Here is an 18,602-nt window from a genome sequence, read left to right on the forward strand (position 1 = left end):
CTGACCTGGTCTCGTATCACAGTGACCCAGAATGACAGCACAATAGCTTCTATTTCTTTTGGTTATCTAATTTCAACGCTTTCACACTTTGTCAACATCTGAAAAGCATTGTCAGCATTTAGTGATTTTATGTTCCAACATTACTTTAATTCCTCTGAGCTATATGTACATGCACAAACTCACAGGGAAAGACACTGAAACACAACACTCACATACACAAAAGCCTGTTACCTGATACTACTGTATGTAGGTTTTGTAGTTTCTTTTCTTCTCCCTCCTATTACGTCCCTTGAGTATCAGTCAAAGTTTCAGTTTGAGCTAAAATCTCTCTAAAATGACAGGGACACTGATTTTTAAACACTGTGTTTTATTGACACTGTACAGCTGCTTTGGTTGATTTGTTTATTTCTATAATAAAACTGCAGTACATTACAATACTTCCCCATTACTACTTTACTGTGAAACTATCACGCACATACATTAGATACTGTTGCAAGAACAAGACATTTTCTAGAAAGCATTTGTATACAATGAAGACAAATTTTCAAATAATTCAGATTAATGACATTTACTGTAACCTTCCAAAAATCTCTTCAGTCAGTATTTAAAGAAATAGTTAAATGTTTTGGGAAATACTCTTATTCACTTCCATGCCAAGAGTTAGATGAGAAGATTGAGACCACTATCATGTCTGTACACTAAATATGAAGCTACAGCCAGCAGCTGGTTAGTTTAGCTTAGCATAAAGACTTTTTTACACCTTGTTTTATTTATGAATTAAACAAACTAGATATAATGTATTAATTAGTGAACTTTAGAGGTGCTTTTGTTATTATTGGACAGAGCCAGGCTAGCTGTTTACCCTTGTTTCCAGTCCTTATGCTAAGCTAAGCTAAGTTAACCGACTACCAGCAGTAGATTCATATTGAACAGAGAAACATGAGAGTGGTATCAATCTTCTCATCTAACTCTTGCCAAGAAAGTGAATAAGTGTATTTGCCAAAAACTACAAACTATTCCAAACTAGGGTAAAAGCCCCAGAAAAAGATAGTAAGTGGACCTTGAGTTAAGATTTTTCGTCAGATCGAATGGGGTTGTTATTCATTCGACAGTGTAACATGTTTCATTAAGTCCCAGCACAATCTACAGGAATTTCTTGTGAAATATATCATGTCGCTGAAAAGGACAAATATATTTTAGGTAGAACTTCAATTTAATTTTTATTCCATGTTTAGTATATTTGTTTGGCAAGCTTAAGGCATTAAAACTTGCTACAAAATAAGGAAGACATAAAGCAAGAAGGTTGTGGTGAGATGTGATCGACAGCCAGCAGGCACTTTGGGTTTAAGAGACGTTACTGCTCCTTCTCTGAATACACTTTGGCTCATTTTTTGCGCTCCTCAATCTGCTCCACCTCACTGGACTCATCTACCACCTTGCCGTTGATCATGGTCTGGGTAACGACTTTAACAATCTTCCTGGTCCTTACATCGGGGTCTTCTGTAACACAGAATGAAACCAGGGTTTAACCAGGGGTCTTCCTTCTCTACTGGAGCAGCACTGACAAGTAACATTAATGATCACCTAATAAAAATGAGTATTGCATGAGTATCGTAGAAAAGGTTTCAGTCGTAGTCATCTGGACACTGTTTTCAGAATCAAGACGTTTCGGCTCCCATCCGGAAGTCATTCTCAATTGTGAAAAAAGGTTTCAGTCAAAAAATTGGACGGGAACTGGTTCCCGTCCAATTTTTTGACTGAAACCTTTTTTTGACTGAAACCTTTTCTACGATAGAACACTCCTGGACGAATGAGGGACTACACCGTCTTATTGCATGAGTATTAGTTTGCCATATTGAGGTTATGAAGCTGCACCGAAATGTAATATTTCTGACAACTTTACCAGAAATCGCCATCAATACCCTTGAATGCTTGTGTGTATCAACTTTATGCCAAAAAATACAAAAGGGATTAAAAAGAGAAGAGATCTAATATCAGTGAGTTCAACTTGGTGCTTTTTTTTGTTAACTTTTGTTTTTCTGCTCTTATCAGATCCTGTGTGGGTATCGAGCGTTCACACCCGAGGCCAGAATTTTATGTGGGCAAAAGGGAGAGTCTGCAAGACTTAGGAAATGACTCTCCCTTTTGCCCACATGAATTCTGGCCTTTGGTGTCGTTCCCACACAGGATCTGATAAATTAACAAAAACAGCACCAAACAAATGATGATTCTCTCAGTAAAATGTTTGACTCACTTAAATTCACTCTCTTCTGTTTTTCATCCCTTTTGTATTTTTTGAATAAGCCAATGCTGACCAACTAACAAGTGGTTTTCTACAAGTAACATCCTGCAAGAATTGCCACAGGACCATGTGAATAAAAGTGTAGAGAGGACTTTATATAAAGTCCATCCATAGTGGCATTCAGTAAATGAAATAATCTGAACTTACTTTTGGGAGGTGGAGGTGTTTCTTTCACCCTGTAGAACAAAAGAATATGACAACTTAATCCAAGACAGCAAAGTACCAAGCAGAAACCATGTTCACTCAATATCTGATGCAGGTAGGATACTTGAAAGAAATAGTTTGGCGTTTTGGGAAACATGCTTAGCTTATTCTCTTTCTTGCTGAGAGTTACACGAGAAGATTGATACCACTCTGGTTAGCTTAGCTTTAGCTCTGTCCAAAGTTTAATTCGTACAAAAATGGTGTCAAAACCAATTAAACAAACGAGATATAACGTGTTAATTGGTGAGCTTTAGAGGTGCTGGTAGGTGGATTTTTTGTAATCTTGGGACAGAGCCAGGCTAGCTGTTTCCCTCTCTTTCCAGTCGTTATGCTAAGCTAACCGGCTGCTAGCTGTAGCCTTTTTATTTACCAGACAGTTTTGACAGTGGTATTGCTCTTCTCACCTAACACTCGGCAAGAAACTGAATAAGTGTACTGCATATCCCAAAATATCAAACTATTTCTTTAACTTGGGGTGCATAATACATGCATATTCAGGTTAACCACAAACTACATGTACTCCTATGTCTAATAATGCATGAATAACTATCAACAGGTATCAAGAAGTGTAAAATACTACATTTGCAGTTACAAGAATTTTGAAAGTTCTCTTCTGGATTATAATCAGTGGTATTTTGGCACTATTTAAAGGAAAACAAATACATTTAAACAGAAATTCATGCTTGAAAAGGTGTGGCAATAGAACTGTATGCAGTTTTAAGTAATGATCGTGGTTTCCCAGCCCTCACTTACATTTCCTCTCCTTCCAGCAGCCTCCTGTAGGTGGCGATCTCCATCTCCAGGTTCTGTTTGATGCGCAGCAGCTGTTCATAGTCGGTCTTGTTGCGTTGCATGTCCAAACGCAGCTGAGACAGCTCATCCTCCAGCTGGGTCAGTGTGGCCTGAAGACGGTCCATCTCCACAGAGTACTTGTGCCCCGTTTCTCCCAGGTTTCCTTCCAACACGCCTACCTATTAACAGAACATACAGGCAATGATCAGTGACACTAGATAACAAGTTGTCCTATACAGTTTCATACATTACAAAACAATGTACACCGAAGCATTTTGTTAATTCTGAAATGTCACCGCCAAACAGCATTTGAGCCCTTGTATTAAAGGTGCATCTTGTAGCAGTTTAACATCAATAAATCACATCTGCAACATTTAGGACATCTGCTGGTTTTCTTTTGTTGAAAAATACTTAAACCTTTTTGTAGGTGATGCTTTATTCACAACTTTTTTTCCCTATTTTAAAGGCATAATCTCACTTCAGCTAAGATAATGCAGTGTATATTATCAAGAACTGAGTTTAAAGGACAGATTGGCCATTTTGAGAAACAGCACTAACAATATGGGCAGTTTATTTGTGTGAGGTTGCAAAACAACCCATACATGGCCTCATTTCTTAAAGGAAAAGTTTGACATTTTGGGAAAAACGCTTAGTCGCTTTCTTGAAGATTGACACTGTCATGTCTGTACCTTATAAAGTTGTTATAGCGAATGTGTTAGCCCTGTTTTGGTCTTCAGCAACTCCTGAGAATAATGCATGGCTCTTTAGCTGCTAAATGCTCCACTATGTTCAACAGCTAGTCACTAACTTTGTCTTTCTGCTGTTCTGCTGTTGGGCAGGTAGCATACAGTGGGTTTATCAGACCATTTTTTTGCTGAAAACAGCTGCCTGCTGCAGCTGGAAACGATGCTGGTGACAGCGCTGAACCAAAGCAGTAAAGCCGCGGGCTGTAAGTTGAAAGACACTAAAACGCTCAGTAGAGTTGCAGGGAACTGCAGACTTTGGTGATAATTATCTGTGGGTTTAACACTATGAGCGACTTCTATCACATTACACATTTTATGCATTATCATACAATTTTGTTTTGTTCACCTTTAAATGGCAGCATAGTTAACAATAAAAGGTAAACACTGATGTGGATGAAAGGCTAAAGCTTTAGGCTTAAAGGTTCCCTGTGGAGTTCTTACCACCCAATATTGCTTTGTATGTTTACCTGTTGAGCTCATCCATTCACAACCCCTTCCCACTCAGCACGGTAATATCGCTTCATTCAATACTGTGTGAACGCCTCTTTATGCTATTCGATCTCTGTTCACATATAGTGGAAATACAGACAAGACATTTGCTTGTTTGACTCTATGTCTTGTCACCCTGATTGATTATTGGAGCAGAATGAAATTGCTGTGTACATTGTACCGCCAGTAGCTCTTTTGTTGACAAGGAGAAAGCAGCTGTTACCTATAGATAGGTCTGACGTGTGCTGTGTAAAGAGGTGAGGACGGGGTTGTAATACCACACTGTGAAAATACTTCACTGCAAGTAAAAATACTGCATTCAAAACCTTACTTAAGTAAATGTAAGCATTGTCAGCTAAATGTACTTAAAGTATCAAAAGTAAAAGTACTCATTCTGCAGTAAAATGGTTCCTGTCAGTGTTTTATTATTATATCTGATGTTTTTGGATAAATATTACTGCTGCATTAATGTGTACGTTGCATTTTACTGCTGTAGTTGTTTAAGGTTGAGCTAATTTGAACTACTTAATATGCTGTTGGGTAGTTTAATCTACAGCAATGCATCATATTCTGTAAGATCATCATATGTTTGTAGCGTCGCTGCAATAAAGTTGCATGAAATGGAAATACTCAAGCAAAAGTAAAAGTACCCTGAATTTGCACTTAAGTACAGTACTTGAGTAAATGTACTTAATTACATTCCACCCCTGCACCATGTGTTTATGCAGTACTGTACCTGCTTCCGAAGACTGTCGAGTTCGACCTCCAGAGCCTGCAGGAAACGTCGTCTCTCACTGAGCTCACTTTGGGCACAACGCAAAGCCTCGTTGCTTTCTTTGACCTCCGACTGCACTGCTTCCAACTGCATCAAAATAATACATAGTGTGTACAGCATGTAGTCTATAATACCACAAAAAAGCAAAAGACCAGTATTAATACCAGAAAAATAAGAACTGATTATGCAGTGACTGACCTTCTTGAGGTACCAGGCCTCGGCCTCCTCCTTGTTCTTGCGAGCAATGCTCTCATACTGGACCCTCAGCTCAGCCATGATGGCCCCCAGATCAGGACCCTGAGCCGCATCCACCTCCACATTCACCTGCTCGTTGGCCAGACGCGCCTTCAGAGAGTTCATCTCCTGCAATGATTTAAAGAGGGAAGAGGAAAAGCAGTGTTTAATGCTGCAGCATCTTAGTTTCTACTTCACAGTCTGGACAAAAAGTATTGAAAATCTGGTTATCGTAGAGTTTGGATGGGAAGCCACAACTCTAACATATGATTTTGTCACTGTCTTAACTACTATCCAGTAGTGGAAGAAGTATTCAGAGCCTAATGACTGAGTCCTGCAAACCCAATTTTCTTAAAAGAAGTGAAAAAAATCTGTAGTTGCAGCGAGGATAATTTTGTTTTTAATTTAAATCAACTTGTTGCTCTAGAAAGGAATTTCTGTAGCTTGAAACAAGACCGAAAATAAGGCAGTTTGCTACACTAAAATTATGAAAAATTGAATTTTAGAAAACATTTGAAACAAGTTCATTGGCATTAAAAACAGGATAGAATATTCTCACAGCACTGGCAGATTTTGTCACTTTTTCTTTAAAACAATATAAGACATTAAAGACTCAGTAAGCAGATTTTGTGCACTGAAAAATGCATCATATTGTTTTGAAAGTAAAATCTTAGTATGCAAAATAACTAATAACTTCGGGTGTCAGAAAAATATAGTGAAGTATAAAGTACAATATTTCCCTCTGAAATGTAGTGAAGTAGAAGTATAAAGTAGCAGTAAAATTAAATACAAGTAGTACAAGTAGCTCAATATTGTACTTAAGTACAGTGCTTGAGTAAATGTACTTGGTTACTTTCCACCACTGCTACTATCTACAAGGTAAAGTTAGTCTATATGATACATACTGTGCTACAGTAACAAGGAAGTGGATCTGCTATACTATTCTGTAACAGCTACAGCGATTTCAAGGGGACTACTTTCTGTGTTTACTTGTGGTTGGGCTCAAAAACAACTTGACAACTGTTGCAGATTTTTTTTCCAGTTGTAGCTAGCTAACTAACATTAAAGGATAGGTTCACAAATTTTCAAGTCTGTGTTAAAACAATAGTCACGCGCTCATATAAACTTCATCCTGTTCATACTGGGTGTAAAGAGATTCCACCTTAATGTGCTTCCAATGTAAGTGATGGGGGACAAAATCTACACTCCTCTTGCTCTGTGCAGAAATGTATTCCAAAGTTGATCTGACGTTAAATATGAGGCTTCTGCAGTTTGAGTCAAACAAAGTTAATTTTCCATAGGTGCACAGTTTTTAGTACAACATTCCCAGATACTGGGGGTCCTCCCCCCCAAAAAAATTGAGTTTCAGTGACTTTGTTTCCTGCATTCGGGTGACTTTTAAAGAAAGTACGCTGCAACAGCATTTTTATGTTAAATGTTTTTAATTTTACTTTTAATTCTCAGGAAAGAATACGGAATAATTCGCCACGCTGGCGTGAACTTGCGTGGATCTCTGACATAAACTAATATTCATCAGTTTTCATTCATTCATTCCATTTCTCGCTGCGTCTCTCACTCACTGAGGAGGACGAGGTGCGAGCGCAAACAGCACTTTTTTTTTGCGGTATCACCCACCCCTAGTTCAAACTGTGTCACAGTAATCTAAATTTGGAAACAAATCTGCCTCATCAGACAATATTAATTTTTGACATTACAGTTTTCTAATGTGTTTTTTAAGCATTTATATATCAGTTTGTGATGCAGCTGCCATGCTGCAGTGAACTTTAACTGTTCCTGATTAACTCCTTTCTTCTTACATTTTTTGATCACCTCATCATGTGCACGCTAAATATTCTACTCCATTGTTTGCAGTTAAGTCTGCAGAGAGCAGAGCAGCGCCTGCGATCATCAGTCCACATCCTGGACACCACGCCTTACTGTCTAAACACACACAGTCCCTCTGGATGAGCTCAATACTACTGTGTTGTGCACATGGGTGTTGTCTTGCCATCTTGAAGCCACAAAGAAAAAGGGTGTGTTGGTACACTTAATATTATCATGTTTCAGACACTGAATACTGTTAAACCTTCTGCAAACTGCTACAGCGCTGGTTTATGGCAACCTGTTTCAGTCGTGTAGTTGAACAAGAACTGGAAGGTATTACAACGCTGTGGTTTTTGTATGATATTAATCATATCGAGACGCTGGAAACTGGCTTTCGAGAACCCACCGTGCTTCAAAGACATAATATATTTAAACAAGACTACACTTGACAACTTGTAAAGTGATTATCTTGACGAGTAAACACTCATTGATCATGTCTGACGTGACCTGTGACCTTGGCAGGGATCTCACCTCGTCATGATTCTTCTTGAGGAAGTAGAGCTCCTCCTTCAGGCTGTCCAGGTCTCCTCGCAGAGTGCTGATGATCTGGTCGTGGTCGGACTTTGCCCTCCTCAGAGCCTGACAGTCCCTCTCTACCGACTGGCACAAGGTGGCCTCTGCTTCCCATCTGCAGAAAAAACACAGTGGAGGATTAAAATAAGAGGAAAGTAGGCAGATATGTGCAACACTAGTCCCAGCTTGTGCCTTTCATGTATTATCATTACATTTGAGTCAAAGTTAAGCATCTGGTTTTTTTTTTAAGATAAATCCCTGCAGATCTTACAAAAACCCAAAGGGGCATTTAATCCAGAATTTAAGCATCCTCTAAAAGTCTTCTATACTTGTGGACAGAAAAAGTATTTCATCATTTCAAAAGTATTGCAACATTTCTAAGACTTTTAAACCCGGTTTCCAAGTTGTGATTCATCTAAATCCAAACAAAGACAGTTGCCAGAAGTAAAATCTTCTGCTCTATAAAATGAAAAAGTTCAGTATATATCAACGTTATGTGTGTGAAAATTCATTCTTGAAATTAGGAACTGCAGTTTGGCAAAATAATCTTAACTCAAGGTTCTTGCTCACTAATTTTCCACAGTACTTTCAACCACATCTTATAGCCTTTATCCATAAACGAAATTTCAATGCCTTCAACTGCCTTCAGCTGATGAAGGTCGTGAGATGCTCATGCGCATACAGAAAAAAAGGTTGTATTTTATTCTTGTGTCACACAAAACAAACAAGGACATATGTCACTTCCTGCATGTCACCCCCTCTCTCTCTCCTCTGCCTTTCCTCTCTCTCTCTACTATCACTATCAAATGAAGCAGAAATGGCAAAAAAAAATCATCTTAAAAAAAGAAAAAAAGGACAAAAAAGTACAGCGGACTAAATATTCTTCCATCCAAATGACGCTTATCTTTGTACCTCAGATTTATGGATAATCAGCGGTGGAAAAAGTACTCAGATTGTTTAAGTAAAAGTATTAATACCAAACTGTAAAAATACTTAAAGTATATAAGTAAAAGTTCTATCATATTATACTGTAGCTGCTATATTATATTATTAGTTTATTGAGGGTCTAGAGGCTGTACAGATAGTAAAGATATTGAGGCAAAGTTGTGATTTTTGACTATGTAAATCAAAACTGACTTGACTTGATTTGACTTGATTAAAAATATTGATGCATTAACATGAAAGCAGCATTTTAATGTTGTAGTTGGTCAAGCTGAAGCTACTTTAAACAATTTAATATACTGTTGCATAGTTTAATCTATAACAAGGCGTCATAGGTTTTGTATGTAAAATCTTAATCTGAAAAGTAACTAGTAACTACAGTTGTCAGATTAATGTAGTGGAGTAAAAAGTACAATATTTCCCCCGAAATTTAGTGGAGTAGAGGTAGAAAGTAGCATAAAATGGAAATATTCAAATAAAGTACAAGAACCTCGAAATTGTACTTGAGGACAGTCGTTAAGCAAATGTAGGCCTAGTTTACTTTCCACCATTGATGATAAGACATGAGAGGCAGAGACTGTGAGTAGTGCAACACATGCAAACAAGCACAGAATGCATGAAATCCCCAAATGGATGCACACGTGTGAAAAATACCCTGCAAAGATCTCCATGTAAAGTACATTTTGCTGCAAATACCATAAATCACTGCCAATTGATGTATTACTCCTTCACATCAGGCCGCAGAACATACCATCAACACATCGTGAAAAACATTCTGAGTCCACCATCTTTCCTCCGGCTTCACTTTGCCAACTGTGGACTCTTCAGAAACGGACGATGTCTCTCTGACCCGCACAATCTATCACATCCTGCGCTCACTGATGGCACGGTTGTTTGTCTCCTGCGGGTGCCTGAGCACCGTGGGAATGAGGCTCTTATTTCGCAGCCTGACATAAAGGTCATTTATTCACATTGCTTTGCAGTCTGGCGCTCCCATGCGAACACTCACAGGCAAGTAAAAGAAAGGAACCTCTGTGTGACACTCACTTGACCCTGAAGTCATCGGCTGCCAGCTTGGCATTATCAATCTCCAGCATGATCCGGGCGTTCTCCAGCGTCTTCTTTCTCACCTGAGCATGGAACATGGTTGTACAGTTAAATTAAGTTCTGGCGTGGCGGACTAGAGATGACATGTGCTTTTTAGAATGTTAGTGTGCTGGTTTATTTACTGCAAAATCATACATGCTCTTATAAAAGCACGTCACCTTGAACATCCAAACCCATCTGGCTGCAGATGCAGTTAAAAGGGTTGCTCAACTACTACAAGTTTTTCTTTTTCTACCTCTTATGTCAATATGCCCAAATGTCATTTTACTGCCTTCAGAGTTTCAAAGTCCCGGCTTAGAAGGTTAATGTTGACTTGGAGGAGGGTTACGTTTCTATCAAACTAAAATGAGAAAGTTACATTTGTGCTTTATCAAACAATCCTACATTTATTTCTTGCATTTGAACTCTGTGCTTCAAGTTAGTTTATACGCATCCCAACACGATATCAGTTGTAGATGAAAAGGCGAAAACAATCTTGAGAGAAGAAGTACCATCAGCGGCGTAGCACAAAATTCTGGGCCCTGTACATAGGGCCCCTCCCCACATCCACGGCTACTCATTCTAGTATCTTTGTAGGCCCTCCTCACATGACGTTCCAACAGTACTTCTTCATCAGGTAATATTCAACATGTGACCAAGAAGGTTTATTTATCAACTGATTCAACCCAGGTGTGAATCTCAGGTCAAGCCCATCAGTCACGTCAACGTGTATACAATATTTACAACCATATCAATCACTGAGATGCAATCAAACGCTCCCTGAAATCAAGTCTCTGGGAAAGTGAATTCTTAAATCTGATCTGCTGGTCACTGACCTCCTGCCCGATGGCATGTGCCTGGGCCATCATCCCCTCGATGTCATGCCCCTTTGGAGCCCTCTCCAGCATGAGCTGCTTGATCTTCACCTCCAGTTCAGCGTTGGACCTCTCCAGCGAGCGAACCTTATCCAGGTAGGTGGCCAGCCGGTCGTTCAGGCCCATCATGGTCTCCTTCTCGCTGGCCCCGACACCGAGGCCGTTGAAGGAGAGGTTGGAGCCCAGCACGTTGAGGCCGTTGCCCACTGAGACGGAGCGGGACAGAGACAACGAGCCGATGGAGACGGGAGTCTTGGAGCGGATACTGCGTCCGCTGTCCCTCACAGACAGGCTGGAGAAGGACGGCTGACGTACAGAGTAGCTGCGCACAGAGAAGGTGGAGGCCATGGTGTCCACTGCAGAGGATTCAGATGAAAGTTTTATCAGCGCTCTTATGAAGCTACATGTCTGCTTATCTAGAAAAGATCAGAAAAGTTCAGAAGAGGACCAGAAGTAGAACTTTTGTGTCAATGAGACAAAATCACAGACCTTTAAGAAAAAGAGACACTTTTGTGTGTCCATATGTGGTCGTTTTGCATCTGTCTGTAGTCATTTGAGTCTCTTTGTAGTCATTTAGCATCTCTCTGTAGTCACTTTATATCTCTTTGTGGGCATTTAGCGTGTCTTTATAGTAATTTTGTGTCTCTTTGTAGTAATTTTGCATCTCTCTGTAGTTGTTCTACGTCTCTGTAGTCATTTTATGTCTCTTTGTGGGTGTTTAGCGTCTCTTTGTAGTCATTTTGAGTCTTGCTGTAGTCATTTAGTGTCTCTTTGCAGGCATTTGTTTGACTTTGTAACAAGAAATGTTGACAGTCACTTCAAACAGAGACTCGTCCAATAATCCATCCATCTCTCAGGACAGCTACTAAATGGATTAATGATGGTGATCTTAAACATTGTTTCTGTTCTTGAGTTATTTAAAAAGTTACCAGAACAATATGGAGGATCTACTAGATTTCAAGGTATCTCTCCATCTGAGGATAAAGAACAAAATAGTACTTACATCGAGCTCAGGTCTTCAGTAGGTCTTGTTTTGTGCTGCTCGTTCAGGTTTTGACCCTGATGGTGCGAGTGACTGTTGTTGCTGGACCAGATTTCACAGTTTCACAGGTGAGTTTGGCTGCAGAGGCACACTCTCTCTGTTTGGGGTGGAGCCGCTGTTGGCGTGTCCAATCCCACAGCAACAAACAGGAGGACGCAACTTGACACCTTGTAGAGGAGTGAAAAGAATAACTGTGGTGCACATAAACTAAACAAGTGGGTGTCAAAATTTTAAATGCAGTTCATTGTCTGCAGCATCGCAGGTTTGCAAACAGCAGCTGTTAAGTTAAGGCACTTATTTCCTGTAATAGTAAAACTAAATCAACATCCGCTCTCTTTTGAATTAAATCTTAATTCAAATTTATCTTTATTATCCAAAGGAAAGTAAAAAATGATGCAAAAAATACTCATCTTATAGATTTTTTTCTAAATCTACAATCCATTCTGTTTACAACTAAAACCATTATGTTTACTAGTGTACATATACATGATGGAGATGCTTAAATAGTGATACAAATAAAAGAAAATAATAAAAAGTTAGAAATAATCATGAAAAAAGTATAATTAGCTAAAACAAAAGAAATGGTTTGACCTTGAGTCACCACTAAAACCACACAAACTGACTTTTAGAGCTATATTTGGCCTCATATCTCCACACAGTGACATCAGTGTCCTCAGGTCTTCGTCTGACCTGTATGGTGAAACTTGGAGGACAAACCGGTGTGGCTAGCAGGCTGGAAACAGTGTCTCCACAGTGATCCCATTCCCGAGTGTGGACACAATGCACTCTGAGCGATGTGAGAAGCCGGCTTCACCTGAGGACGGCCCGGCGGAATGGGGAGAAACGGGAGGAGGCAGGAACAATGGAGGAACAGAATGAAAAGAAAGTAAAGAACCCTGAGAAATGCAGGGCGTTGGTCCAGCTGAACTGCAAACCTGGCTTATGTTCACACACAGACAGACAGAAACAGATACACACATACACACCTTTTTGTACATTTGATAAGTGTCAACTATCTCCCACCCTTGCTGTTATACAGTATGTAATCCCCTGTTACTGTACTGTAAAATTCCTCTGGTGAGCATTATTCTCTATGAAGGATCAGATCACACAGTGACACTGACCTGGTTTAGTGCCTTACATGCCTCTCACTCGACAAAAAGCCCACCCACCCTTACCCTGCACACACACGATCACAAAAAAACACTGAAAAAGTACAACAGGCAGAAAGAAAAGCCCTCCAAGCCGTTGAGATCCCCCACATGATCAAATCGAGACTTTAACAGCAAACAACGGAGATGTAATTTAAGAGTTGCAAGCTGGTTGATTACATTCTTGGACTGTTCAGTGACCGAGTTTCTTATGTGCTGTTTGAATATAGAAGTTATCACCTATCTGGCTTCTGCAGGGGTCAGACACAAAATAACATGAGTACTTTAATTATATCCAGCTCTATTCACAATTAGGTTGAATCCAGTACAACAAAGTCCCAACAAAAGAAACCTTTCCTGTCTTCTTAATTTCTGATGTTGGATTGTATAACATTGTACAGGTGTTTGTGCAAACAGCTCTTACAACAATACAATCAAAAATTGCAGAAAACGCCATTACATATGTACAATGACATTTACTCAAGTACTGTACTTAAGTACAATTTTAAAGTACTTAAGTACTGAGAAACACTGGGCTACAGTACAGGACTTTACTTGTAATGGAGTATTTTTACATTGTTACTGGTACTTTTACTTAAGTAAAGGATCTGTGTACTTCTTCCACCACTGCATATGCATAGCATATATCCTTTTTCAAATAATATCTCTCGGGAACATGTGAACTTTATGCCTCTCAAGTATGTATCTGTGAGGGATTATTGTTACATTCAGCTGAATGCAGATGAAGCAATTATTTGTGGCAACACATTTTCACAATCCACTAAGATGCAGTATGGATTTACTGCCACCTTGTGGGTAAAAAAACACAATACATTATGTAGCTTGAAACACTATAAGCTCAACAGGAACACATAGCTGCTGCTTCTTCTATAACAACTCTTGCACCATTATACCAAAGACTGTATATAAAGATATATAAAGATCTTTTTCATGCATTATACTGCGCGTGCCCAAAATAAACAAGGCTGACAGAGGAATAAATCCATCTGTGCAGCAGTGTGTGTTTAGGTACAGTATGATGCTCTAGGTTTGTGCTGTGTCATTAAAGCACTTTTTTTCTCCCTTTTCAATACAGGACATGTTAATAAAACACATTTTAATACAACATGTACATTAGTGTTGACATATAAAAAGAAAAGCAGCTGTATTGTCCCAAAGATGATACAGATATTCTAAAAATTGGACATTGTTTTCAGGAGTGCAAGGGTACCACATTTTAACCCAAGCATAATCAGTCTTGTAGCGTTTTCTATGTAGCTTTTGGTTGGTCGCCACCAACTCCTGAGAAACATTCACTTGAGTTCTTTGATTCGTTCAGATAAAACCATGATTAGTGCAGCTTGTAGCATATCTTAACTAAAATGTCAATCAAACAGTGGAGTGCAGAGGTCAGAATCAGTTTAAACAGGCTGTTGTGAGATCATATCTATAACACACATGAACGTACAAGATTGACTTCCTCTTTATTTTTTATTCTGTCCGAGAAAATCTTATTGTTGTTTTTACAGTTTTCCAGTCAGTACAGGATAATTATTATGATTTTTATCATCATTAAAATGATTTAGCTATGTCTTCATGTATAATAAAGATATTGTTTCCTGAATTTGTCTTTGAAAATATGAGGAATTTCTAGTAAGATAAGAAGGATCATTTATATTTAGTGGTGGAAAATAACTAACCACATTTGCTCTGTACTTAAGTAGTTTGCAGATTCAGATTAATAATACAAAATATCAACAAATAAATTCTGATGTATTATTTTGGACTTAAGTCTTTATTGATCCCTTGGTGAAATTCGCAAGCTAATAATATACATTATTCTGAATTGGGCCATTCTGCATAATGAGTATTTTCCCTTTTTGTAGTTTAAGTGCATTTTGATGCTAATACTTTGTCCTTTTGCTTAATAAAAATTTTGAATGCAGAACTTTTACTTGTAAGATCTGAGTACTTCTTCAACCATGTGTTTGTTTTTGTTCGTCTTGCTAAAATACAAGCTGAATAATATTGAAAAGCTAATTTCAGAAGGTTTCCTCCTCCACTTTTATTATGAGAATATGTACAGAATGGCAACTTGGAAATAGTTCTGGGTGCAGTTCAATTCCCAGAATCCATCTGTATGGTGGCGCTGCATGCAGCAGACAGACATTTCTGCCTCCAACATGTCTCAGGAGAGTGATTTAGATCCTGCTCCAGCTTCTTATAAATCAAACTGAAGTGCTGTGATGTTTCAAAAGCCGTTGTCGTCCCCCCAAAATAAACACATTCTGGGAACCTGCTGTGGAGTCCCATGTTTATTTTTGCATAGTGCACGGTTGGCTGTCAGCCTGGGTGAAGTGAATCATATGTTTCAGCTATTTCCTTGCTTTTCATCAGCCCTCCTCCTGCTCTAGTGTGCTACTGTAAGAATCATAGTTTACACATGAAAAAAGTTTCTTTGTTTATTTCTCAACATTTCTATAGCACACTATGTACTGGCCCATAGTCCAGAGTCAAATAAATTGATTTTGCTTTTGTTTTGGCTTTGTTTGGAAACCTGATGCTTGTTTAGAGCTTTTATAGCCGGGGTTAAATGGCAGGCCTGTGCAATATCCACATTTAAACAAAACACCCTAAGCCACAAAGTAAATTCACTGTGGTCCAGTTTGCCTAAAGAAAAGCCGTTTCACCTAAAAATGTTCGCTCGTGTCGTGTCCACTTGCCCTGCTGTTTGTTGACGTGGTCCTGCTCTGAAGCCTCAAATAGTCCAGTTTTTGAACAACAAATTCCGTCAATGAGGGGAGCTCAGATTGCTGGTTGTCTCTCATGTGTCACCAAACAGCTGATGGATGACATTACATTTAGATATGACGCTTTAAGTGCTTCCAGAAATGAGCCGCTGTCGTTGAAGGAAAACTCACAATGCATACTGAAGCTCGATGGCACATTTATTTGGTTGAGAACAAGCCTGAAAACCAGAGAAAATAAAACAAAATGTATCATTCTCATGTTGACAATTAGTTAAAAGCTAAACTAAACATTGCTCCGCCCCCCTTAGTTACTGTTGCTAGGTTTTGTTAAGCTTTATCACGGCACAGTTTACAATTAACGCTGTAACAGGTGGCAGAATTAATGCTCAACATTCATAGTCATTTTTGAAACAATAGGTCCTTGATTTCAGACAGAGGTGGACAAAAGCAAGCAATCTTCTCATGTGTAGCCTTCAACCGTGGATTTGTTGGCTGTATGTTGCTGCTACAGATCCAGAAGTTGTAACTTAAATGCCCGGCGCACTTCCTGGGGGGACTAAGTCACTCCCCGTTAGGTGCCCCTCATGGGACCTTATTTCACAAAAAATATGTACGCTAGTCAATGGCGAGAGAAAAGTAATTTTTTGATCCCGTTTGAATTGTACCATGAATTACACGAACGATGTTTGTCAATGTAAAAGATCATTTTTCAAGTCAAGAATGTCGTAGGTTTGTCGCAGTACCATTCAGTTTTGTGTGAAACCGCTCAGGGAACTACATCTCTCGCTCGCACAATACACGTCACCAACACCAACATGGCCATCTCTTGTAATGTTATTTTAGCTGATGTGTTTTATCCAGCAACTCCTGGTCCTTTTATCAGCCAGGAAGCAAAAGAGCGAGCAAGACCCGTTGCTTGTGTGACTAAATCCGGTACTTTATGCATCCATGTACGAAACACACAGGCATCGTAGCCTCAGTGGCTCTGGGAAGCTTGTGGAGAGAGAAAGTCAGACGCGACTTTGGGGTGCGTAGTCTTTCTAATTATGGATTTTCAGTCTTATACTTAAACAGTTTTACGAATTACAACTTCTGGGTCCATCACTTGATGCACTCTGGCCCAAAAAGTTTTTACATATCTTACATTGTGAAAGAAGCGGCTGTAAAACGTTGGATTTGGGGTTTTTTTTGCGTCACAACCTCCGCGAAATGACTCGTTTCACCATCAGAATTTGATCCATTTGGTCCGATAACATTTGGAGAGTCTAGAAGAGCCGCATGATTAAATAATTTTATCCCCATTCAAATTAGCAGAGGGCTAAAGCTAAGTCTCTTGTGTGCTTACTCTATGGGCTGCACGATGCGCAAGATCCGAGTTATTTCATACCGGGAAGTCAAACTTTTTTGGCTTCATGCGCCACTGAGCAGCTTTCATGGAAATGAACAGGGCCCCACCTCCAATACTGTATCCAGTTCTCTTTTTACAGCCATGAGCAATTCTCATTTGAATGAACAGGTGCCATCTTTGGGTCCGGTATCCATGGGGCTAACCTTAACCCTACTGTAGCTAGTAAGCTAGTTAGGCATGCTACATCACACCCCTATCTACATCAATGGAGCTGAGGTGGAGCAGGTAGATAGTTTTAGGTTCTTGGGAATCAGCATCACAGAGAACCCGACTCGATCCTTTCACATCTCTACCAAGTTCTTAGAACTTTTACAGAGGAGCAGTAGAAAGCATCCTGACTGGAAACATCACAAACTGGCGTTGATGTGCACGGCCCAGGACAGGAGGGCTCTGGAGCGGGTGATTAAAACCGCTCCGAAGATCTTTGGTACCAACCTACTGAGCATCAGCAATATCGGTGAGGTGTCTGTGCGGAGCCCAAAGGATACTGTCAGTAAGATATACGTATTTAAATTTAAAATATTTTTTAAAATCTCATGAGATATTTTTATAGCATCTTTTTTTTAAATGTATTATCCAAGCTCTTTTATTTATAAGAGCTGAAACTGAGATCATCAGCCATTCAGATACTTTGCATGGCACCATCAGTTCAGTCAAATACTATCCTCAAGTGAAGCAGTGGAAAAAAACAAAAAAAATTAGAAGACCCTGCCAGCATATGCATCTGAAATAAACTTGAGGAGGAGGAGGAGGAGGGTGCTGATGAAGATGGCTCACGTTGCAATCTTCCATAGAGGTTTTGTTGACTGTTGTGCAGGGGAGAGCTCATCAGCGTGAAGGAGAGAAATGTGAATACGCTGAGACGAGGGGCACTGCAGTGTATCTGCTCATTAGGCGGGCAACGCTGTAATTCAGAGAGCGAGCAGCTCTGCAATCAGGGGCCTATTCATTAGCATGGGGGGCCCGCTTTCATCTGTATCCACTTGAAGCTGCCAATCACCGAGGCGGACGCATGACATGATGACAAAACGGGGGCGGCTTAAATGCTCAGGGATGCTTGTGCGGGGAGAGAGACATGCCTAAACGCTGCCTTAAGCGCTCGTATCTGAGAGAGACTTTAATGGGGAAGAAATGTGCGTTTTTACAGTGTAGTGCTGGCAGGTGGCCCAAACTGTGTCAGCCTGATAATCATTGCTCTGCTCAGCATGAAGACAGCTTTTGTTCTCAGATTTCACAAGGACGAGCATAGTTTTTCCTGAACAGGTTTCTTCCTGGATTGAATTTATTGAAAGTGATTGATTGGAGAAAAAAAAAAAAAAAGCTTGACAGATATACAGTAAAATCCCACACAAAGACACACATACATGTACCTAAAAATCAGACAATGATGCAGACACACGCTCTCACAC

The 18,602-nt window shown here is 39.6% G+C and overlaps 1 protein-coding gene across 3 annotated transcripts; it reads right to left on the minus strand.

Moving 5' to 3' along the window:
- Positions 1–1,201: 1,201 nt before the first annotated feature.
- krt1-c5 (keratin, type 1, gene c5) lies at positions 1,202–12,002 on the minus strand. 3 transcript variants are annotated; one of them, XM_044197330.1, is made up of 9 exons: positions 11,846–12,002; positions 10,804–11,198; positions 9,929–10,011; positions 7,898–8,054; positions 5,507–5,671; positions 5,270–5,395; positions 3,260–3,477; positions 2,450–2,478; positions 1,202–1,500 (listed from the first exon to the last, which is right to left on the minus strand). In XM_044197330.1, exons 2-9 carry the CDS (start codon positions 11,188–11,190, stop codon positions 1,385–1,387), a joined length of 1,281 nt encoding a protein of 426 aa, XP_044053265.1. In that variant the 5' UTR covers positions 11,191–11,198; positions 11,846–12,002; the 3' UTR covers positions 1,202–1,384. The 3 variants fall into 3 exon arrangements, with proteins under 3 accessions (XP_044053265.1, XP_044053263.1, XP_044053264.1); XM_044197328.1 differs by having other exon boundaries at positions 5,270–5,671; XM_044197329.1 differs by having other exon boundaries at positions 5,270–5,671; positions 10,804–11,258; positions 11,846–11,974.
- Between the last annotated feature and the right edge of the window lie 6,600 nt (positions 12,003–18,602).

Source organism: Siniperca chuatsi, linkage group LG5 (genome assembly GCF_020085105.1).
Source record: "Siniperca chuatsi isolate FFG_IHB_CAS linkage group LG5, ASM2008510v1, whole genome shotgun sequence".
NCBI lineage: Eukaryota > Metazoa > Chordata > Actinopteri > Centrarchiformes > Sinipercidae > Siniperca > Siniperca chuatsi.